At 38.3% G+C, this 25,691-nt stretch overlaps 1 protein-coding gene across 3 annotated transcripts; it reads right to left on the minus strand.

Moving 5' to 3' along the window:
• Positions 1 to 25,514, minus strand: ZBED4 (zinc finger BED-type containing 4). Of its 3 annotated transcripts, none has more exons than XM_059847276.1 (3): positions 25,335 to 25,514; positions 18,638 to 18,714; positions 1 to 5,291 (listed from the first exon to the last, which is right to left on the minus strand). In XM_059847276.1, exon 3 carries the CDS (start codon positions 4,885 to 4,887, stop codon positions 1,369 to 1,371), a length of 3,519 nt encoding a protein of 1,172 aa, XP_059703259.1. In that variant the 5' UTR covers positions 4,888 to 5,291; positions 18,638 to 18,714; positions 25,335 to 25,514; the 3' UTR covers positions 1 to 1,368. The 3 variants fall into 3 exon arrangements, with proteins under 3 accessions (XP_059703259.1, XP_059703260.1, XP_059703261.1); XM_059847277.1 differs by lacking the exon at positions 25,335 to 25,514 and adding an exon at positions 24,686 to 24,818; XM_059847278.1 differs by lacking the exon at positions 18,638 to 18,714.
• Positions 25,515 to 25,691: the final 177 nt, after the last annotated feature.

The raw sequence follows: 25,691 nt of genomic DNA on the forward strand, positions 1-25,691 counted from the left end.
TGGAAAATTGCAAATAAAATGTTTAATTTCAGAAACTGAGTTCACCATTTATAAATACACTAAAACATAGTAAATGCAAAATTAGATTAGGCATAGGTAGAGTATTTTAACAAAGCTACAACTTTTCTAAAAGGTCATAGGCAAATGATGACTTGTTTCCCAAAAATGTATTCAATGAAAACTGAAATGAAAAGATAAGTCTTTCTAGAGATAAACTAAGGAGAATGTTCCTTTCAAATTAAAATGCTGGCTATTTTTTTCCATCTTATTTGAAGCTTTAAAGGCTTTATATCCCATTTGCCTGATGGACACCAACAGTTAGGAATCAACCCTACTACATAAAGTTCTAAGCAGTGCACCATATCCATAAGGCTATTACTGAAAACCAGAAGATCAGTTATTTCTGTACTAGGAGCTTTAAGAAAGGCTGTTCTACACAATTGAAATTACATTAGGAGTAAGGGCTCAGTTTTTACAATAGGGACCTTATAGTTTTGATGCACTGAAAATTAGAAAAGGCTTCAGAATGACATTAGAGTCTTCTTGGTAAGTTTCTTGCCTTTTTTGTACACAGCATTAAATAACAAGCATTAATTCACAAACTTTGAGAACTTCCAAAGACCTTTTATAAATACCTAGAATATTTCTGTAATTCACTTAAAATGTAAAGCCTGAACAGGAGAACCCAGAATGGGAAGTTTTACTACCGATTGCTGTATAAGTGACGTTCTATCTCATGTTAAATTTAAGATTTATTTTCAGATATTAAGTCAACAGTCTCCTGTAAACACATCTTCCTCAGTAACTCTTCTTAATTGTTTAAGTACTTTAGGGCTTGCAGTTAAAAACATCATATGATAAAAAGACAGCTTGAACCCCATCTTTCACGTACAGCTTTCTTTTGACAACTACAAAACCTGTTTTCTTGCAATTAAAGCAATGTTCAACTAAAATACAGTACCTGGTTTATGGTTTTTACATAATAATTGAATAAAAAACTACAGAATAGAACTGTTTACATCTTTTTTTTTTTTTTTTGCCATTCTATTAAAACAAATGACTGAGCTTTTTAAAGTTCATTTACAATTATGGATTAAAACCTACATAATTTTGTATAATTTGACGAGACAGGCTATCTCTAGTGTGAACTTTTAAAAAACATATATACAATATCTGGCCTGAAGTACTATGAATAAGGCACATGTAGACATATTGAAAGCTGAAAAAAATGAATCTAAAATTTGGAATTATAGTCACTGATTAGATGTCATACATGGCCCCTACTGGAGCAATTTAAAAATCCGAGTTATAGATAATTAATATCCAGTGAGCAACAATAGATTTAGTCTAGCAGTTTGTTCATTAGTTTCAATACTGGAAGTATATTAAAGGAAGATTCACTTTCAAAAAGATAAGCTTTTCAAAGTGTTCAATCATTAACCTTGACTGACTAAAGTTGTTGCTTTCATTGGATGTATTGAACAATCTCTCTGAAGGAACAATGCTTGGTGGACAACCCAAGAACCTGACAGCCAATTTTGACAGTACTGGCCAAGATGACTTTTTAAAGTTCCAGTAAGTTAGAGGATCACAGTTATGCTCAAGCACTTCTTCCTCCAAGTAAGAAAGCACCATTTCCTCTGGTAACTTTGCTCTCTCTTTCAGGTCTTTTGTTTTCTTCATGTCACCCATGAGTGACCAGAGATTATCTTCCCCATAAGAATTTGTAGATGGTGAACCTATATCACATCCATTGGAAACAGGTTTATCATCATCTGAGGTAGAACTCATTATTTCCAGCTCCCTGATTAAGTCTTGTTTATATTGTTCAGCCTCCTCTTCTGTAAATAACGATGTTTTATACCGGGGATCCAGAAGTGTAGCAAAAATGTACCTTGGATCATGAAGTGTGGAGGACAATCTACTCACCATAGCTTCTTTCAAAGATTTCAGCATAGTATCTATGCCCATAGTTTCCTCAAAAAGCATTTCTATTTTCCTGTTAAGTATATGAATCATTGGAATCACTTGGCTTAGAGTAGACATGTGTGTACTCATCTCCCTACTTGCAGCTTCGAAAGGTTTGAGAGCGTGACACACTGACTGCATGACTTCCCACTGATCACAACTTATTAGCTCCCGAAAGCTGCACTCTATTGACATTTCATCAATTGCTCTTTTCTGTTCAATAAGGCGTTCAAGCATATGAAACGATGTATTCCACTTGGATGGAACATCTTGTATTAGCTGATGCTGAGGTAACTCATACTCTTTTTGCAGCTCAGCTAACTTCTCTTTTGCTTTTGCTGACCGATGGACGCGTTCACAGATCTTCCTTGCAATACTAAGCAAATTCTGAACCATTCTCTGGCTTTTAATAGCCTCATTTACAATTACATTAACAGTGTGACTGAAACATTGTACACTTGAATGATCACCTTCATTTAAAGTTTTCTCTATACTCTGATTATCAGTAACAGTAATCCCAATCTGAAGTCCAATGGAAGTAATCCACGTTTCCCACCAGTATTCTAGCTGCTTTTGAATACTGATTCCATTGTAGTCACAGTCGATCTGTGATACGTTTAATAGTGCTGAACAATGGTAATCCTCACACTGTGGTCGAAATGAAGACTCAAATGTTACCCAGTGAGCGGTCAGGGTTAGATATTCTCGTGTTTGGTTGCTCATCCATATTCCAGATGTAAAATGGATCACTCCACTTTCAGCTTCTTTAAGATGTGAAATAATTATTTGTTTTACGTTATCATACATATCTGGAATTGCTGTCCTAGAAAAGTAAGATGGAGAAGGTAAAGAATACTGAGGTTGCAAATATTCAAGCAGCCTGTTAAAGCCAATGTTGTCTACAAAAGAATATGGCTGAAGGTCAAGTGCAATCATTTCGGCTACAAGACTTGTGATTTTTTTGGCAACTGGATGAGAGTCACAAAACTTGTCATTGGTTTCGTCAAAATTTGAAGATCCTAGTAATTCTGTGCGGAGTGGCATGTGATTATCCGTAGATGAGGATAATACTGTCTCTGGGACATCAGTTTTCAACACATTGTTATGAAACCGCTGCAAATGTCTTAGAAGGCAACTTGTGCCTAGGTTTGTTGGCTTTTTCCCCCTACTTATTATACGTCCACAGTGTGTACATATTACTTTTGTTGAATCTGCAGAACAAATTGAAAAGTGATTCCACAGTTTTGAGGTCTTCTTACTATTAACAGGAAATATAATTTGATTATCATGTGTGACCATTGTAGGCAAGTCAGTCAACTTTGAGGATGAGCATTCTGCAGAAGCCAAAGTGGCATAAGGTGAATTTGCCAAACTCACATCGAGAAAGCTCTTTTGGTTTCCAATTACATCAGGATGGCGTCTATAAAGGTGTCTCATTAAGCAGCTTGTGCCCACATCTCCTTTCTTACCACGACTTATCATACAACTGCAGTATCTACATACTGCTTTTAGACTGTCTGCAGGTGAGAGTGAAAAGTGGTGCCAGACTTCTGACTTAAGCCTTTTCATAATCCTTTTATTTTGCTGAAACACAGCAGTAGGTTCAAATATTAGTGGACCTAATCCCTCACACTGTTTTTCAGGAGATGAAACAAAGGAGACTTCACCTATATCATCAGAAGATGACAGCATTGAGTCTTCCACTAGAGTATCTCCAGAAGTGAGATTAGTATGGATCTCCTCGGAGATTCTGTCTGGAGAAGAGGAAACAGAAGTTGGTTCTTTCATTAGTTTTCCAGGAGAGGATGACATAGAATTCAGATCACTGTCTGATGGTAGTAAAGAAGGCAAGAGAGTAGGAGGGGCGGTGTAGAGAGGTGGTATGCTGGTACCACCCCCATTCTCTTGCAGGACAATGGAACGATGGGCTCTCCACATGTGTCTTATTAAACAACTTGTTCCTAGGTCTTTTCCATTTTTTCCTCTACTGAATTCATTCATGCAGTGGATGCAAACAGCTTTAGAATTATCTAGAGGTGACAAATAGAAGTGTTTCCAGACAGCAGATCTCCTTCTAGAACCTGATGCACTCTTTGGAATTACAACTGTTTTTTCTGCTACATTCTCAACAGTGTCATCATATTGGTTGCTGGCTTGCTGTGGAGATGAACCAACCATGACTTCTTCTTTGCTGCACTTTTCAGAGACTGAGAGGTCTGATATTTCTTCTGAAGAAACAATAGAAACAGATTCCTCAATTATTCGATCTGGAGATGGTATTTTAGAAGCCATTTTCTTGACCAGTTTTATGGGGGATAACATAGAACTCAGATCTCCAACATCTGCAGACTGAGGTGGCAGCAATAATGTAGATGAAGAAAAGGAAGATATACCTGGCATAGTTCCATTTTCTTGAATTAGTACAGTGGGATGTGCTCTCCTCACATGTCTCATGAGACAACTTGTACTCAGGTCCTTTTCATTTTTACCCCTGCTAAATTCTTTCATACAGTACATACATATTGCTTTAGTGCTATCTCTAGGAGATATAAAAAAATGGTTCCAAGCAGGTGACTTTTTTCTGGAGCTTATGTTTCTGCTAGAAAGGAGGCTTTGTGTCACAGCTTCCATTGCTACATCATACAGCGTATTACTGTACTGAGAAAAAAGAGATCCATAATCATCTTCATTTTCTGTAGACAAATATTTGCCAGAGTTGTTTGTAATAAAGCTCTTTTCTTTGTCTTCCTGTTCATCACTGCTGTCCGCATGTTTGAAATCATCTTGTTCTGTCTTTATATCTGTTCTTTCTAGAGTACAGTTAATGGTGTCATCTTCTTGCTCTACTTTCAAGTTATTGATTTTACCCAATACAAAAGTATCATCCATTCCGGGGCAATCTGCTTTACTCATGTCCATGGATGATAAATTCTTGCCAAGACTTCATTTATTAATAAATATAGATAATTTAAAAGATTATTTAAAATTTGATTAAAATTATGTATCTTGTATACTGAATGAAAAACAAAATATGTGTATATGTTAAAATAATCTCTGGTTTATGAATTCTGTATCCGTGTTGTGCATAAGCAAATATAATTAGTCATGAAAATGCATTAAAAATTATAGACTTAATTAATGTAATCCCATTTTTTTTCCCCAGGATCAGGACATTTCAGATCATAGATGAATGTTCTCAAAGACAGCTACTGCTAAATGCTTCATGTTGTAGATATAATCCTAAAAAATGGATGTTCTATTTTCTTGTTGAAGAAAGCCATTCTGTTCATCTTGATTGGGCAATTGAGATTCTTTTACACCATCTACAAAAAAAAAAATCAGAAGACAAAGTTGACTAATGCACATTAAAGAACTACAGTAAAAGTGAAATGAAAGCAGGCACTAGGTATTCTGTATGTTTTGGGTTTTTTCTCTTTTGAGATAAAAACAATTCAATGTACTATTGAAAAAAAAAGGAAAAAGCCCAGCATTTACTCAATACATTTACTGCAGGCAAATATGTAACTACATACGCAGCTTTGGTTCAACTTTGACAAAGAGTCCAAGCATCACTTTCATATTTGCTTGCACATGCCTCATCCTAGATCATCATATTTGCTTGCACATGCCTCATCCTATGCCTCATCCTACATCATCATTCAACCACTGCAAGCACACGTATACCAAAGGACACACACACACACACACACACACACATCTAAACCCACATACTGCATAGGTGTCTATATCTACCGATATATATATATGAACACAAGCAAGCATTTAATTACGTTAGCACAGAAATATGTACTTAAATTCAAATGTTGTATCACAGTCCCATATATGTGAGCCCACCATTACTGACAGCAGTCTTTAAAAAGAAAAGAAGTAACTTCTGTAAGGGTGTTCAGCATTGTCACACTAGTCCCTCTGCTTCTGACCATAGTCACACATTTGTGTTCATGCCATAACACTGCCAGACAACAGCATGCAATAGAAACAAGCTACTTTTAGAGTTTCCTGATTAAAAACTGAAAAGTTTAATTTAGGACAACTGAGCTGTATAAATGCCATACAGACAGAGAAGATCTTCCAAAAGTGTAGCAGCATCACTCAGAAGCAAAGACACACAGAACTGCACATGCTGGTGCCTAGTACAGCACTGCCAGCTCAAGACCCTCACATGTCCAAAGGTTACACTAGAAAGCCGATTTACAACAAGACAGCTAATTTCAGTTGTGAGTAAAGATTATTCACTACCAATTCCAAATCAGCATATTCTATGTTTTTAGCAATGGTAAAATTAGCCGCAGCCACAAAACACATTAAAAAGGCTATTTTTCACACTGACATTTCCCCCCTGTATCAAGATCAATGTCATAGTAGCCTTGTAACCTATTTTAACTAATTTTTCTCTCAGATTTGTTTGCAAGAGAAATTAGAAACATTCACTTTCTGTGGATTTCTCATGTATGAAAACCTATCAATGTGATAACTTCCTTTCTTTTCCAGTGCAAGGGAAGGGGCAGGGAAAAGGAGGGGTGATGGTCTTACTGCAGCTATTTTAAGAAAAGGGAGATGAAGCAGTCAGAACTCACTAACAGGTAGGGAGCAATTCTGCTTTTCTTTCTGTGCAAGTTTTAGTATTTGTGCCTGTCTTTCTTATTCTCAGGGAAAAAAAAACAACTGTTTTCAGGTACCAAAAGATATGAGGGTTGAGCATGAAGAATAATGAAAGGAAAGACTTGAAGAAAAACCTTAGATTTATACAAGAAATTTACATTACACAGGACTTCCCCTTAGCTTGTGAAATCACATCAGAGAACAATTCTGGCAGCTAGACTAAATTTACATGACTCAGTATAAAATTGAATGAAACAGAAATTAGCGATCACACACATACTGATGATATGGGATGTATGTGGATCTGGGACAAGAGAGAGAGTGTAACACAGTCAACTTTTTAAAATAGCAATCAATTCAAGAGGATTTTTGTTTCATCTTTACTTTGATCTAATCTGTGAATTTGGAGCTTGTACTACAAACAGGAAAAGCAAGAAAATATAATAAGGTGTTGAGACTTAAGATCACAGAATAGAAAGGCTCACAAGCAAGTGGTTTGATGCAGAGCTTACAGAACATAAATTATGCATGGAGTGCCAAGTTACAATAAGGACATTACAGATTCCTAGCTAGATTCACACAAAATAAATGTATATATCCACTGGCATTGGGTTCTAATGAAGCTGTGTGCAATTTCTCTGACTCAAAACAGGTAATCACATCTTTATCTTGTGATTCCTGTAATTTCTTAACTATGCAAAACAAATTCTAGGTTTTAAACAGAAAAATCTGCAAAACCGATTTGAGTGTCCCTGTCCTGATAAGCAGTTACTGCTTAACACGGTGAAGCTTAAAGTAGCTGCGATGAGAAGATCTGAAAACCTGATAAATAACACCCGTTGCAAACTTTATAACCACGCTTAACTAGATTGACATTCATTAACAACACATTGCCGGTGGTTAAGTTCTTAATCATTATCAGCCATTATCACTACATATTCAAACACTTAGCCCTAATCACCTTATCCTAAATTAGCTTTGAGTACACAATACCACTGAGCTGATGCCATGTAGTTAAATACTGATGGCTGTGGTCCTTGACAGTCTTAGTTACTGAAGCTGAGGTAAAGAGGTGAGGGAGCTGTTTGAACTCCTAAGTATAGGAACCACGGTGGTAGACATCTTTCTTCCATATGTCTCCTTGCTGTCACTGTGTCTTTTTAATAGTCATACTCTCCTCCACCAAAAAATGTGGGAAGCAATCTCATTTGCTCCTGACTCAATTATCTTCATTTCTTTAGGACAAAAAATTGTTTTTGGTCCACCAGAAATCTTCCCTGATTATTTTGTATCCTTGGTTTCTGATTGCAGTTTTTACTGCTTGAATTGTTGATTCATATGTTTTTTGTCCTCCTTTTGTGCAATTAAACCTAGGTCTCCCTTTGCAGCTACATGTTATTTCTATATTTATGCTTAGCTGTGAAAAAGCATGCATGCTGTTAACAGAGTTATTTTGCTATTAACAGTTAGAAAGCACTTACAGATGGTGGTCAGTTACACTATTTTAGTGTACTTATGACAATGTAAGACAAGAAAAAATTATTTAAATCGTGTCCATTCCATGGCTGTTACAGGTCTCTAGCTACATAGTATGTATTTTTCTTGACCTTGTTGCTGCCTTGTAGAAATGAGCAAAAATAGCTGAGATTAGAGGAGACAATCACTTCCCGGGAAATCCCCAGAGTTGAATGCCCCTTGGAAGATTTTGAATTAATTTTTTTTCCACTTTCTTTCAAACATCTAAAGAATTATTTTTGTTGCTTTGAGGACTGGCCAAATGACAGAGCTCAGAGGGTTGCAATCAGCAGGGCAGTCTGGTTAGAGGACACCTGACTAGAACAAATATGAAACACAGGAGGGACCATCTGAATACAAGGAAAATCTTTTCTTTTGACAGTGACAGAGCATTGGAAGTGGCTGCCCAGAGAGGTTCTGGAGTCTCCTCTGGAGATATTCAAAACCAGACTGGACAAAGATCTTGTCCAACCTGCTCCACCTGAATCTGCTTTAGCAGGGAACTTGGGGTAGATGATCTCCAGAGGTCCCTTCCAACCCCCATCATTCTGTGATTCTGTTATGATGTTACATCATGTAAAATTAAGTCAAGCTCCTTCCCTTCAAATACCCTTGCATGTTCAACTGAAAGTTTCTTTAGAATACAGTCCCCAGAATACTAAGGGTCAGAAACATAAGGATGTTTTTCATCTCCTCCCATGCCAAGTGTATGCAAGAGTCAGTCTGTTTTATTAAGAAACAAAAAAGGATGTTTTAAAATTTTATAGTCACCTAGAATGAAGTATGAATTTGATTATGACCATGTTTACATAGCTTATTTACCCTCGGACCTAAGCTACTCAAAATTAAGGGCTACTGCTAAACAAACAGGATATTCAAGAAGAAAAATGTTTTCACAGGTACAAAAAGCTATAGGAAGTTAGCTCAAAGTGATTTATGCTTTTCAAATCTCCACAATGAAACACAGAGACACCCTGCAACAAAACGATCTTCAAAGAAAATAAACTGAACTAAAGAACAACTATCTACTCAAATGCACTACTCTGGACTATTAGCTCCTGAGCAGTAGTTTGCCATGGTAAGAAGCCTACAGAACATTTTATAGGATTTTCCATTTAAAATGGGATTGCTGAAAGTGTACAGTGGTTGACAAGAAATGTCTGGAGAACGTCATTGATCCGCAGTGCCACAGCAAACTGCCATGACCAGAAGAAATCACTGCTGAAGGAAGGAGGCAAAAAGTGAAACACTGGTGTCTTTTTGAATTGCAGAGACATACATTAACACACAGAGAAATATGAAAAGTATGCAAGAACACCAAACCATAAGCTGATTATTTTTTTGTAAAGTAGAGAGTGGCCTGTAAGCTTTAAACCATTTTAGATTGAATAGTCAGGTGATAATCATGAATTTGATTATATCACAGAATCTTGGTGGAAATAATGGTCTAGAAAAAACTGTTTAAAACAAAAAAAATTTTACATTATTATTGAAGAGCATGTAAGATAAATACAAAGACACCTGCAAAATGCAAGAACAGTTTTTTCAAGAAAGATGTGAAATATGAAGACAGTGAAAGTAAAAGCATTTACTAATTTGAAAAAAAAATCAAAAATAGTGACTGATTTTGAGCACAAGATGTACATAAAAGCTCATTAACAGTAACTTACACAAACGGATGTCAGTTTTATAATAGCGTTAATCTTGTTTATTTTTGGAAATGTACAAGCATCAGTAGAAATACCTCACAGAAAGCAATACAAGCAATAAGAAATACATACTTTAAGAAATTATTTGCTTCAACTGCAATAGCAGGTACTTTGCTAATAAAGGAATATTTGCTAAAGCAAAACAATCAAACAAAACAGAGACACACAAACAAAAAAAAACCCCTCAAAAATCCAGGGAATACACATCCAAAATCATAAACAAATCAGCAGAATGTATTAGTATAAATGTATACTCCAGATGAACCTTACTGCCTTTTTGAAGAAGGAAAACTAAAACCAGTGCATTTTATCTATAGAAATTTCAGATTTGCAAGACACTGATCGCTAAAAATGCAGAATTAGAAATGCAAAACTGGCATGTCAGTCACACTGAAACAAGGTGGGTCCTAGTCTCAAGTCTCACAAAAGCTCACAGGTCACAGGAATTGGCACAGATGTACAAGCATGAACTAGAGGTATGCAACAGTTTAATCTTGAATAAAGCACAGAAAATCAGGCTTAATAGAAGACACAAGTCATTCTGGACTTCATGGGAAACATGATTTGTAGAGAACTGCTAGAAGAGAAAAGCATTACTTTTAAGTCACCTGAAAGGCAGGTCTTATGAAAACCAGTAACTGTTGTGGTTTTACAAAGGTTTTCTCTCTAACTTGTAAAACAACCTCTCACATCCACAACCCCAAATGCTCCATCTGGACTCAAAGGAATGAAGTGTGGAAACAGCACTACCATAATTGAACACTGCTCCTTGTTGTAGTCTTCTGTGAGCTCCCCAGCGCACTCATGCTACTTGTCAGGACACGACACAGAGACCTCTGCTTTGCTGAGGTATAAAGATCATTCATGTCCCTTCATGTTACTGGAAAACTCAGGGCTTGGTGTAAGCTGGGCCCTAAATCAGTCATTGCAGGCAGAGAAAAAAACAAGCTGTGTAACAGTATAACAAGGTGTATAACTGTCATCATTACACTCTGAGTACTCAACTCCAATTACAAATGGAGGAATTTAACTGAAGCAGAGACTAAAAAGATAAAAATGGACACTAAATTTAAATATTCCCTTATTTATTGCCTCTTGCCCCACAAAACATCAAATAATTTTATGGTGAACACAAATGATTTTAAGCAGTAAAACATCTGCTAGGGCCAAGTTATACTTTTCTGGTTTAGTGGACTCTTCTCTATGTTTTCTATTTTCCCCACCACCTCTGAATTAATAATACTTCAAGAAGGTAACAGCTCAGAACAGAAAATTGTAATCATTTGACTATTGTTAAATGGACAGTGTTGAATTAAAATGAAACCAGCACACAGAAAACACCTAACGCTGGGTGAACTCAAACTCCTCAAATTTAGCTCCTTACTCTTAAAAGACGTTTTTATTTGTACAGCTGTTTTCTTCTCTTGTTGCTGTAAACATGGAAAGTCAATGGGATGCTGTTTAATAATCAGTTTCAAATAGTCACTGAAACCTCAGAAAAGATTCAAAACTAAAAGCTCCAGCTTTAGCTTAGCGCCACCCTAAATCATTTGCAACAGTGTGCATACCAGCTCTGCCTGCATAAAACTACACTGGATCATACTCCAATGTGTAAAAGGTTGAAAATAATTCATGACAATGGTAAAACTGAAGACAATATGATTTCCAAATTAGCATCATTAAAAAAAATACTTTGGAACAGAGACAAAGTGGAAATAAAGTTATATTTTTAAAGTAATATTTATTTAAAAAAAAAAGGAAGATCCAGTTCTAATTCAGTTCTAACACTTGCATATCCTCAATCATAAAACTTCTTAAAAGAATTGAGATAATGCTTTTAAAATATGGTACATTACTATTATACAATATAATACATTTTAGATTAATTGAAATGTGATAGTAATAAGGACCTTCAAGTTAGCATGTATATTATTTACACTGGGCTGACATTTAGTTCTGGTATCCCTGTTCAGTGGCGTAGCAGGATGCTCTGCCTGGAATGCTGTGAACCAACTTGAACAATGCTGTTTGCAAACCTACAAGTGGTAAATGAAGAAGGGAGCACCATGCTGCTTTTGGTGTTGAATAACGCTGAAACCAGCCTGACTCATCAGTCCCAAAGCTAAACATCCTGATAGTGAGATGAAGGTGTGGTAGATGTTCCTGGATAAAGGAACAAACAAGTGATACTACTGATAACTTGTCCAAAGCTGCTGAGCTGACACAGACATCTGACCTGACATCTGACCATCATCAGTCACTTTACATTATGAAAGCCAGTCCCAATTTTTAATGCAGGGTTTTCTGACATAAGCCTTCTTGGAGTGTATGTATGGAGATTCCTCCCTTAAATGGGTAACATCCCTCAAGGTTACTCCTCTTACTCCTTGAGGCTGAGCTAAAGAGATTTGCCCAAGGTCATTATTATGGGTGAGTAACATCAATCTACTTAATTGTTTTGCCAGCTTTGATACAACTGCTTCAATACAACTGCTTCATAGTGCACTATATTATAACAGTTGTTACAGTTCCTGCACTGTGTAGTAAATAATTCTGTAAATTATTTATACCTAGTCATTATCATAATACATCACATATATTTAAATAAATATATATGGTTTGCCATCCTTAATCCTGCAGGACAAAGTTGTACAAAGGTTCAATTACACCTCTGTGATCCTTGAGACAAAACTCGTTGAAAAGTCTGGGGCAAGACCGGATCCAGCCATACCCTGGCTCCTCTCAGAGGAGGAGTTTGAAAAGCAGAGGTCCTTTCAGCACCCTGTTACTCCACAGGAGGGCTTCTTTAACAAACTTTGAAGCTCCCATTCAGCTCAATGGGTTTTGTAAAGAAGCTCAGTACTCAAACGTTTTGTCAGACCCGATGCATGCTCACTGCATAGCATTTGTAAGAATAAAGCAGTTGTCTGATACAGGCTACTGAGACAAAGCTCAACCTTATTTCTGCAGAAATCAATCTTCATCACTTACCTGCCAATGTATTAAGCATATATCTATTTGAAGCATCATCCTCCACCACCTAGACTTAAGTAACACTCTTAAACATGTTAAAGCCCATAGCACAGAAATCCCCATTCCACATGGTTTTGAGCAGCATTTATCTTAAAAGTAAAATAAAAATGTAAAGCTACAGCAACAAAACAATAACCCTGGTCAAAACAACATTACTCCCAACTTTTAGTAAGAAAACAAAAGCATGTTGCATTACCACCACACATAACATTATGTATCACCGGAATTAGTAGCACTATTCACACCTACAACCACCTGATAAGCCTTTAATTGTTGCTATTTTTTTTTTTTCCTTAGTGCACTAAAAATACCATCCCATCTCAAATGGAGCTATATTCCTTCACATGTCCTTTACTAACTTCCCATTGCAGCAAACTGTAATGAAAGACCAAAAACCCCTCAGGTTCTGCACATGCTAATAATTTGTCCCAGCTTCCACTAAGAAATTACTCATAAAAACCAGATCTATTACACTAAGTAAATCGTGTCAACATTTGTCTAAGATCCAAACTGTCTCAAGTGTTGAAGTGTTACTTCTCATTATCAGGCATGCAATACTTGCAGGATATGTTTCTGAGCTATTGTTCATATCTAGCAAATGTCAGATCTTTCACTTGTTAAAATGCCAATGTTTTAAGCAATAGTTTCATTAAAACTTAAAGCAGTATTTTCCCAAGCCTTACACATCAATGTTGCTACAGCAAATTATACATTTATTTTGATATTTTTATCCTTTATAATTCTGACAAATATCATCTGCTGATATGTTGGGGAAAATCTTAATGTTACAAGAAATCAGCTGGTTTTCTAAAGAAAAAAATTTTTTTTTTTTTTTTTTTTACACAGCTGAAGCATGTATTGTTTGGTTTAGAGCATTTTTAGAGCAGGACATCAAAACTGCTTTTAGTATCACATGCTGTACAATTTGGGGCTGACAGGAGACGAATGAAGGTTGCAGTAACACTACACAAGGGTGAAATGGAGAAGATAAAAATAAGAACAGAGCAGAAAAGATGCATCAGTATTATCACAGAACAGGAAAAGCACACAACCAAAACAGCAGTAACAATAGGTAAGTCAGAAAAGAATGAAAGGCAAAAGACTAAGGATTTATTCCATATTGCTAGAGAACAGCAGCCTGCTTTCAGAAAAGCATCAGAAAATTCAAAGCAAAGCTCCACTAACAACTCTTCGCTTCAAGCAATCAATTCTCTGAAGAGCCCATTAGACTCTTCTCTTTCTACTCCCATGCAACTCACAGCTGACCAAGTAAAAGGGATAGGATTAGGACAAGTGATTTTTCTACTGACTACTCTACCTTCCTAGGCTGCAACACAAAAACCCCATACACTTTTGTGGGTGTTATTTTTGTTAAATGTCTACGTTTAAATCCAGTAAGAGGGAAACTTCAAGCACTTTAAGGATTATTTAAAACAGTAAGAAATGAGGCACCTGTGAAGAAGAAAGCTGAATAGGCAGGATGATGAAAAAAAAAAAAAAAAAAAAAAGTTAGGAGATACACACCATGTTTTGTGTAGTCAGTCTTAGAACTCTTGCTGAAAACATCCATATAAGTAGAAAGTAGAAAAAGACCTCACAGAATGTAAACTGAGTCCTTTGAAGAATATCTTACGTTAACCTGTAACAACTATAATTTTTCTGATATACAAAATGGAAATATTTGGAACTATTAAACTGCTAAGACTACCATAGAGCAGAATGTATTTTCCTGCTAACCAGAAGAAGTCTGAAGATGTCTGTCTTAAAAACCTTTCATAGCTACCAATCAACTAAATTCTGTGCTCATATTGACGTCAGTTAGTTATATGTCCTCATATAGTTTCAGCAGTGCTACTGAGAGGTTTTCCATGATCTATTTACATAATATTTGTATATGTGTAACATGACATAATACTGTGCTTCTATTAAAACATTTGTATCCTGTAATGCTTGTGAACTCAAAGGAAGGTTAGAAAGAAAATGCAATTCATAGTACCCAAAACCATAAAAACATATTTTCAGGAGTATGAACAGTAGTTTAAATACTTCATAGGGAATTTTTTAAACCTAACCTTAATCTTTCCTTTGTCACAAAACTTAATTTCAAGTCAGAAGACACCCAGTATGGAAAAGAAAAACTTCTTTGGAGAATCATTTGCAACTGAGGGTACCTTCTTTCTTCCTCATGTAATAAACTGAAGGAGCAAGTCTAGATTTTTTTGAAGTAAGGAAAAGATCATCTCTTTACTAAATCTACTAAATAAAATAGAAAACAACATTCACAATACTATCCAAAGTAATTAGAGCTCAGAAACAGTTTCACCACCCTGCCAATGAGTACAAGAACTGTAAAAAAAACCAAGAGGTAACTTATGCCCACAATAGGGGTGAACGTCTTATGCCTCTTTCAAGTATTTTTTGTCATTCTGTATTTTCTAAGTAAACTGTACATTCATCAGTAGCATCTGACAGTTTCACCTGAAATCACAGTTAAAAAAAAGCAAAAATCAGATCTCTCCCTCTCAAAACAAACCTTCCTATTCATGAACAGGTCAGAGGGAGGGAGAAATGAGAGTGCATACCTCTGTATTCACTTGTCAACCAGCCTGTTCCTAGCCTCCATGACAACGGGTGTTCTCCTCTTAACCTCTTTTAGGGATATATTCTCTTTGTCTTCTTCAAGGTAAGGTGAGATTTCGCAAAGACTTAACTGACTCAGACAACCAAGCTAAGGGAAGCCAACACCATTTCCACCAGCACCACACTGAGCAGGAAGTACACTCTCCCAGCCCAAGGAGACAAATGGCTCCTTCTAAGAGCTTCTTCTCCCAAAAGAAATGATTTATAGAAGAACCATCCTACTGCCATAGACAGATCTTAATTTGACCAAATAAGGTTTTGCTCAAGGAGCAAAAAATACAAGAAATTTTAAATTAAGAATAAAGCTTTTTGTAGTATTTATTCTAACCAGTGCAGTTCATGAGCTTTAATTAATGTAATGCAACTTGTTTTTTAAGTAAGTTTTACATAATACAATTACATGGGTGTCCTATTCAGAGCAGGATCCACAACAGTACAAAAAAAGGTAAAGAAATGGATAACCCTTTCCATTCATTTTATTTCTATTATTATTAGTAATTATTTTAATAAACCTAATCTTTTTTGAGGAATAGAAAAAGGAAATAAAAACATTTAGAGAAAAGGATGAGGAATCTTCCTGTTCTTTATGAGCATCATTTATTTCCTGCCATAAATGGATTATGGTCTCCCCACAGTTCAGTAAGCCGCTGAAGACAACTCAAAATCACTAAAAAAGGAAATTACCAGAACCTCAATTTCTCCCATTTCCCAGTACCAAAGCAAGGTTGCTGCTGACAGCACAATCTGCATACTGTTTGACCCCCTGAAAACTGACCCACTCTTCCCACTGTTTCAGCAGCTATTAATGCAAGTCACAGCAAGTGACAACCTCCCATGAAATGAGTTTTACATTCTTGTCTTTCATTGTTTTTTTTTCCTCCCATCTGTACATACGCTCCCATATCATGCTTATCATGCTTCCACCTTTGATGAAGAATAAATAAGGGGAACTACACAGTAAAAACCCATAAAAATTATATGATTGCCATGAGCTATGCCACATTTTAGCACTGGGATTTGCAGTCTCAAATCTTATATTAAGAAAAGTTGTCATGAGCTAGGAGCCAGTAGTTGGGTGTGAGACAAACCGGCAGCAGTGTTCACACTGCTGTGTTCTCTCCCACCCTCTCAGGGCACATCTAGCACTACCAGATCCCTTTAATCAGGAACTAGGTTTTCTTCAATGATCTAAACTGCACATAAAAATTACTGTATAGCATACGCACTGAATGACGAATTCTTACAGTGGATGCTAGAGGACTTAGATAGGTAACATTGCTGACCTACCAAAATTTAAAATTTTAACAGTAAAGGTAACATCTGGACAGCAGAATCTTTCTTCTCAGGAGACTGCAACTCTAGATACGTATCTGTTTTTAGGGTACCCACTGTCAAGAGAGTGCTGCTTTAATCACACATTAAGAAAGGATCTATCAGAACACTGAGCTTGCAGTCAACAATTATTTCATATGGGACTATAAATCAGAAAATAGTTCTTGAAGGTACAAAAACCAGATACTCATTTTCATTAGACAGGTAGTATTAAACTGGATTATTTTCATTGAAGGCATTTAACCTTGAGAGTCACAATGGAAAGGCACTTTAAGTATGATATACTACAGTGCTTGACATAATAGAATGAAACTGTGCAAAGCATTTAGTGACCTTGAGATGAGTATATTAGAATACAGCATTAAGTACATGGAGAGTGAACTTTTGGATATTCTGGAAAAAAAACATTGTCCCTTTTGTCAGATTTCTTTACAGAGGTCTAAAATGGACCTGGGAGGGTGGTACAAACAACAACTACTCTCTCCTGCTCTTCAGCTCTCCTCTGTGTTTGGAAAGCACTAGCAGCTCATTTTTGCTTGGACTGATGAAGAACAATCCACAGGCAGATTTAGTATGTAATAAAATCTCCCACATTTTCTGTATGTGTCACCTAAGAAAAGTTTCCTTCAAGGAATGAATCTGAATCATACTTTTAATTTTCTCTTCCTACGGAGACCACAGTCTTACAGGGAAAGGCTGTTAAAGTTAGGGCTGTTCAGAAGAGAAAGCTCCAGCAAGACTTTAGACCAGCTTTTCAGGAAGAGGAGTTTGTAAGAAGGATGGGGACAAACATTTTAGTAGGGTCTGTAATGATAGGAAAAGGGGTATGGTTTTAAATGAAAAGAGGGTAGAGTGAAACTAGATATAAGGAACAGATTTTTTACAATAAGGATGGTTAAATGCTGGAACAGGTTTTCCAGAGATGCAGTAAATGCCCCATCTCTGGCAACACTCAAGGCCAGGTTGGATGGGGCTCTGAGTGATATGGTCTAGTTGAAGAAGTCCCTCCTCATGGCAACGGGTTTGACTTGATGGTCTTCAGAGGTCCCCTGTTCTGATTCTATGACCCCAACAAGACTTCCAAGCTCAACATTTTCTCCATCTTAAACATTTTGTCCATTTCTTGCCAGCATGCATGTTAACCAATAATACAGATGACTTAAAAACTGAACTATTTTACTCAGGGCACAGAGAGGATGGGATAAGAAATGAATACAAAGCTCTGAAACACTATACAAGAACAACATTTATTGTTACTCCACATATGAATGCTTATCTTCATTGGGACAAATTTTTCTCTATGGCATCTTACTCAGGAATCTCAAGCTTCCAAAACATCTGTATTCAAAAGCTCAGACGGAATATATAATGTTTTTGTATTTTCAGACAAAATCCCTAGAAGAAAATATTAAAACTAACTCACTCAGTGAAGACATAAAATCTGATTTAAATGCCTGTAATTTGAGTACAGTATGAATGCAGCATCTAACTAATCTCCCCTTTTTAAACGGTATAATTCAGGGTAAGGATGTATATATGCCAGCTGATACCACAGAGTAAGAGGTGCCCCATAAATCATAAAACAGTTACTATTTCTGTACCACTCTAAAGATATCCAGGCTTCCAAACTTAATTTTTAAGGCTCAGGCACTCATACAAACCTCATGCTAAATTAATGAACTCCATACAAGTCACTGCACAAGCATACAATTATTGATTACCTTTTTCCATTGTCTTCCTTGAATTTAATAAAAATAATGATACAAGACCCAAAACAAACAAGCTTCTCACTAGTTTATTGAGAAAAACAAACTTACACATCTGTTCCACTGCAGGCAGGCGGCTTCATTTGAGGTTAAATACTTGCTACTCAAACTTAATGAGATGATTGTATCTAAGGAAAAGAAGAAAGTAATTACTTTTACTATTTTTTAAACACATTAACTGTCACAGTGGCGACTCATGGGATGTTTCAAATTTCTCTTTAAGTGATAGCTCCAGGAGCTGCACTTACATGATTCTCACCTTTTTTTCAAATCTCTAGCCCTCCCAGCTATCAAGAAAAATCAGACTTCTCTACTTCTTTGCTCCAAAGCAAAATAAAAATTAAAAACATAATAAAAACCCCTCAGATGATTGCTAAGACAAAATTAAAAAGTAAAATTTTTGTATTTATTTTAGCACCGCTCTATTTTTTTAATGCTTATGCTGAATGAAACAGTCTACATTACGTGCAAGATTTCAAAGGAACTTGCTGACACCTTTCCATGCATTACAGGATTCACCTTGTTGCACCTTCTCTTCCTAAGCTAAACATATTGGTTATACACTGCCCCAACCACATGTATTAATCAACATGCAATAGCACAGAATCAACACAAGATTATCATTCCCCATGCATGAGAAAGAAGCAATTGCAAGTGGAGCATAGTAGATCACATATTTTGACTTAGCAACTAAACAGACCAAAGCAGTCTATTGCAGGACACCTTTTTTGAGTTTTGCAACTTCAGTCTCACTGATCTCATCAATATACAGACATGAGTGCCATAGTGCAGAGGTCCCAGTACACTGAATAAAACCCAACCCAACAAACCAAGAAAACATTTTGCCACCTTAGAAAATCCATAAACTACAAGGCATTCTCTCTTATATTGCAGTGATTCTCTGATCTCATGTCAATCAGACTGAGATGTTTAACACTATATATGTATATACACCTATTTAGGGGTTTTTTTCTTCAGGAAGGAGATCACCTCTCAGAGAGCAAACAGTCCTAAAGACTGGCTTTCTGTGCATTATGAAATGAACTATATATCACTTCTCTTACTGACTTTTTTTACTTAAAAACACTCCTATAGTGCCTCTTAAGCAATTGAAACACCTCCAGAGCTGTGCTGGTGGCTAATTTGAGCTATCCCTATTACAGCAACATTTAAATAATGTATGCAGAGAGGAAGGTGTCAGCCAAGGGGAGACAGACCCACCAGAGGCACGGTGCTCAGTGGAGCACTTAGGGAACTCTCTTCAGATGTGGATTAAGCTCCTCAGGCAAAGCAGGGAAGTGAACCTGGCTCTCCCACATTCCTTGCAAGTGCCAGAGCCATCAGACTACAGGCAAAATAAATTACAAATATGCATCTTTATGCTCCCTGATGTCTTGAAAAAAATACCAGAACCCCTCAACCCTTCCATTTCCATTTTCATTCTCCCCCTGATTTATTAAAGATGACTATAGTTTCAAGTCCAGCCAAACATTTTGTTCAATTCAAATTAATGTTTTGGTTTTCTTGATTACTTATTTGAGTGAGAAGAATAACAAATAAAAAGTAATTTTTTCTGGATCCCAGATTATTTTATTTAGAGGCAGACACTGATTCAGTATATAGAATTACAGCAACAGGTAAGCAGAATAATTATTGAAAAGCCACTTCACCTCTTTGGAGTAAAACAGACACAAATTCTTTGATCACATGAGAGAAATATAATATTAAATATCTTTTAATAATATGTATTTTGCAAATAATTGCAAAAAAGTATTGCTAAAATGTTCGACTGTTAAAAATCCTATTTTCAGCCTTGATTTTCAAGCTAACAAGTACACACCAGAACTGGCTTTTATATTAAATATACAAAAATTCTGTACAGTCGCTGCAAAAATTACTTTAACACATCAGGAAAAAAAACATATCTGTAGGACATCAGTGAATGCAAACTAGAAGACAGTGCAAAGAAAAAAAAAAAAAAAAGAAAAAATCCAACAACCTTTCACACAGCTGTAACAAAAAACTAGTAACCTTCTAAACCTTCAGAGAGGGATTGTCCAACCCTGCATGTCTTTAAACAACAAAGGGGGAAGGGAAAGAGCTGAGAGATGGAAAAGGATGCAACTGCGCAGTAATTGCTAAAGAGAGCGCTCAGGCTGTGAGTTTACATAAAGATTATAGTAATATAATAATATTTCTTATGTCAACATCCACTGAAAACCAGTCTTAGACCATAGAAAATACTCATACCTCACCTTCCAGTATGTTGTTCAATATTTAAAAAAAAAAAAATCACTACGTATCTTGAATCATCATACTTGAATGAAAAGAAGGGCCTTAAAAACCAAGCTATTTCCTTGTTGTTGCTTTAACAGCCCACTATATTGAGTTCTATCTCATCACAAAACAAAAAAAAACCAAAACCAAACCACAACCCCAAACCTAAACCTATACTACCATGGGTAAACTATATATCACACTAATTTGGGACAGAAGTTCCTCTGCTTCAGCAAACAAACAAATAAAGAAAGAAACAAAAAAAAAAACCCCAAAACCAAACCAAACAAACACAAAAAGCACAAAAAATAATGATAAAAGCTTTAGTTTTTCTTACTTCTTGACCTGAGAGCTTTAAACTCTAGATTTCATTTGAAAGCTACCATTAGGCCACATATAAATTTTTCACTAACTGGCTGAAATGAAACAATTCCATAGTTGTAAATTGACCAGTACTGAGGCTGCCAATAACAAATACAAAAAAAGTAGTCAAAGATGTGCAGAAAACAAGGCACATCTGCCATATAAGAACTCTTTCCTTGTGAAGTCTGTGTTGAAAGTATAGACTACAACAGGTAGCATTATGTAATTTACATTAACTTATGTTGATATTACTAAAATACGAAGATCATTCTTGCTTTAGAAAAAATGTCAGTCATGATGAGTTAAATACTCTGCTCTATATGGTGCAAAATTCCCCACTAAACTATCTATAATATTATTTTCTATATAAAAACTAAGCCAATACACATGCATCATCATGTTATTTACATATGGCTGATTATTTTAAGTGTTCATTACAGGGGCAATCCCATAGCAAAACATGCTCACTTTGAAGATGAAACTCTTATAAAATTAAAAGCAAGATGCAAAAAAACAGGATTTACAACCCTCCCCTGTAAATATTCTTCACTGTGAATGGCAATAAAATGCAGCAAGCTGTTGGGAAACACAGCATGTGCATTCTTTACTCAAATTTCTTCAGAGGAAAAAAAAATCTCTCAGAAGTTAATGTATTTAGGACTCTAAAAACTAAAAGAGAACAAATTCAAGAAAAAAAGTGAGAAGAAAACAGAAAGACCCAGCAGGCTCAAAGGCTACTTCCTTCCATAATACCTAGATTTTGAAAGTATTTTGATAGGATATTCTACTTTAGTGGATGGACAATTTTAAATAAACATATAAAATTCTGTTGCCCTCCTGTATTTTCCAAGGCTCTGTTATAAGTCCTAGTGATGTGTTAATACTTATTGAAGAAGACCCTCTCCGCACTAACCACCTGTGACACTGGCTGTCCTGCAAACACAGATTCTTGCTCTGGACATTTACACTCTCAGTATAAAATAAGCCATAGTAAAGGGAAGCAGTAGATAGAGAGGCTGCAGCAGACAAATTAACAGAAAAATAGCAAACATAACTCTAAGCTCATCACCTGTCTAGCCTTCTGCTGTTCTATACTTTGCCTCTCACATTATCAATGAGGATGCTGCACCTGTTACAATTTTGCCTTATACAGATGTCATGAATGAGTGGTTTGGCTGCTTAAAGAAACACTGTCAAAGGTACTGGCAAAAGCAGGGTTTAATATGGATATGTGAAAATGCAGCTTTACAGAGTTCAATGGCAAGGTTTACTCTACTACTTACTACATAGACTAAAGCATGCAAAGGAAGATCAAATAAGAAGCAATTTGAAATGATTTACACAAAAGCTGTGAGTGCAAAAGCACTAAGACTGCAAAGCATATGGGTGGAAAGATAAGGGTGCAGAAGGATTTAGCAGCACTTAATACTTGAGTAGTTTAACAATTACAAAGTGGTTTGATAGTTTTCACAACAGCTATAACAACGAATTAACTATGGAGTCAAAATATTTGACATTAACCACAATCAATTCACATACACACAAGTAAATGATGTATACACCTATTTCTACATATGTAAAGGCTAATATGAAAAATTCCCCTCAAATTCACTACAATATGTCAAATACCTTTGCATTTCCCAACAGGCAATAGTTGCATCTTGAGGAACCTGGAGATGGGGGGAAAGGGGCTGACAGTCCTTGAGTACCACAGACTTAAGGGTCTGCAAGCTCTGGGATGCGCTGGCACAGGCTGCTGCGGTCCAGGCAAGCCCAAACAGTATCACTTAGGATTGCTGTTTAGAGGGTCCCAAGATGACTGATTTTGGCCATCAGTAACCTTCCTTCCTGACCATAAATCAAGTCAGTAACTAGTAAGCCTTTCTCCCCAAAGTGCAGTAACAATGGTACCGTTCCACTCGGGCTACAACCAGGTAAATGGTTTACCAAGGCTACAAGAGGTAATTGCTTATCCTTTGTTTCCCACCTTTACCACACCAGAGCTCCTGGTACGATCAGGAAGTGCCTTGCAGCCCAACTGGTAGAGTCAAGGGACACTTCACCACCCAGCTGGTTTGGTCACCACTCACCAGGAGCTTCCAAGAAGGCAGAGCAGTCACAAGGATGGGGGGTGTTACACCACAAGAAGTAAAAGAGTTATTGTTACGTAACAGTACAAATGTTTAGAAAACTTTTATCCTAGATGCTTAGTTTAGATACTCCATTTTACCTAATCAATTCTTACATTTGACTGCTCTGGAGAACTCCTATGGAATAAATTCCTCAACATCTGTTAAAGCTGCAAGGTACTAGCAACATAAAGCACCAAAGCAAACACACATCCAACTGTACAAAAACTGTCAGCACCTTGCCTGTTGGTCTTATACCTAGTGGACAGCACCCAAATTTCTTAAAGTACACAAAATAATTTATTTTGTTTTGAACATTTTTTTTTCATCTACAAAACCAGTCTCCATAGTGAATAATAACTAGAATGCCCCTAGTATGGCCCAGTATTTGCACAAACACAGGCTTCCTAGTAGCAGCATAGTATTTTGGGGATAGTTGATAAAGTCTTCCAGACTTCATTCCCCCCAGCATGTAAGCTACTAATGTCCTCCCAAGGGTGCATGCCTGCTCTTAAAGTGAAACACTGCATTAGTGGAGATAACCTTTAGAAGAAAAGTGCTGTACTCATGCTCTTGAAAATCAACACAGATACACATGTATAGTGGGCCATAAAGACAACAACATGTAAGGAAAGTCTAGAAAGTACATTCATATTATGGGAGCTTGAAATGCTTTCTCTGCTTAGTATTATAGGTGTAGCATGACAGCTCAGGCTAAATTACTGAAATTTCTCAAAGGACCCCCCCCCCCCCCCAGAAACAGGACTACTTTTAACACATAAGCACTACGGAGAAAGGTCTCTACACTGCAAAGCCTAACTCTACTAAACTTAGCAATGATAAATATAATCACCTTTAATACAAAAGATTCTTTAACCTTTCAGTATGATAATACATGTTTTAATACTTTTAGTGGGCTGTTTATGCAGTAGACAACTTTAAGGTGTATCGGACACCCTGAGAACTCCACTAAGCATTCTAACACAAGCTCTCTGACTTCAGCAGCTGTCTCAGTGTAGATCTAGATTCTACAAAAGACACTTTTAAGCAAAAAATTACCACGCCTCAAGCAGAAAACGAGAGCAGTACTACATGAAAGCTAAATTCTGTACTATTCCGAGACACCATTCTCGAGTGACTCTGCCCAGGAGGGATGGCTGGAACTTCACCGCACACAAGCACAGACGCAGTGCTCACACCGTGGCCGAAGCCGCTGGCGGGCGCCTGTCCACCTCGTGTCCTGTTTCTTGGGGGGAGGGGGGGGGGGGGGAAACGCTTTTTAGGAATTTCCGGGCTTTCCGGTCCCGCCACCCGTCTCGGGAGCCCGTACCTGAGGCCGTCCCCGGTCCCAGGCTCGCTCCCTGAGGAGGGCGATGGGCTCTCCACGCCGGGGCTGCCTGGGCTACCTTGGGTCGGGATGGCAGCGGCCACATGGTCACCGCTCCCTCCGCGGGCCGGGCTCCTGCGGCCCCGCCAGGTGGGCGCGGGCGCTCAGGGCGGCGGGTCCCGCCGGCCCGGCCCGGCCCGGCCCGCGCCGCGCACAACGCCGGGGGGGCTCGAGGCGCACCCGGCGCCGCGGCGGGCACCCCTCCTTGGGCGGGGAGCGGTGGGGTCCGCCGGGCGGCCCGGGACAACACCGAACCCCTAGGCACCAGCGAACTCCGTTCACCGGGCTGTCCGGGCCCCCTGCGGGGCCCCGCAGACAATAGAGCCGGCACCGCGGGCCTGGTTCCCGGCTTCCTGCACTACCCCGCCGCCACACGCCCCCTCCCCGGCCTAGCGGCGCTGTCCCGCGGGCGTTCACGAGAGGGACAAGGCGCCGCCGGGCCTGGGACGCAGGTCCCGGGCCGCGCAAGGCACCGAGGCCGCTGAGGCCAAACGCGGAGGTGGCGGGCACGGGAGGGGGAGGGAGGGTGCGGGACCAGAGAGCCGCACCGCCCTACCCGGCGCCCTCCCGGTGCCGGAACAGTGCCACTCACCTCCCCGGGCGGCCGCCGCGGGGGAAACCGGAGGTCGCCGCTGCCGCCGCCCGGCCGGGCCCGAAGGAGTTAAGAGGAAGGGCCGGGCGGGCCCGTCCCATTCATTACCCGGCGCTTTGTCTCCGCCGCCGCCGCGGCGCTGAGCAGCTGCCCCGGCTCGGCCGCCGCGGGCGCGGGGCGCAGGCGCGGGGGGCGGTGCTACGCACGGCGCGCGACATGTCAGCGCGCCGGGCCGCAAAATGGCGGCACCGGGGCGCTGTGTTCAGGGCATGCCGGGTCCCTTCGCATCCGTGTCCCGGCGGAGCCCCAGGCGGGCCGGGCCCGACACCGGCTTTCTCCGCAAGGGTGCGGCCGCTG

This window comes from Haemorhous mexicanus, chromosome 5, assembly GCF_027477595.1.
Source record: "Haemorhous mexicanus isolate bHaeMex1 chromosome 5, bHaeMex1.pri, whole genome shotgun sequence".
Classification (NCBI taxonomy): domain Eukaryota; kingdom Metazoa; phylum Chordata; class Aves; order Passeriformes; family Fringillidae; genus Haemorhous; species Haemorhous mexicanus.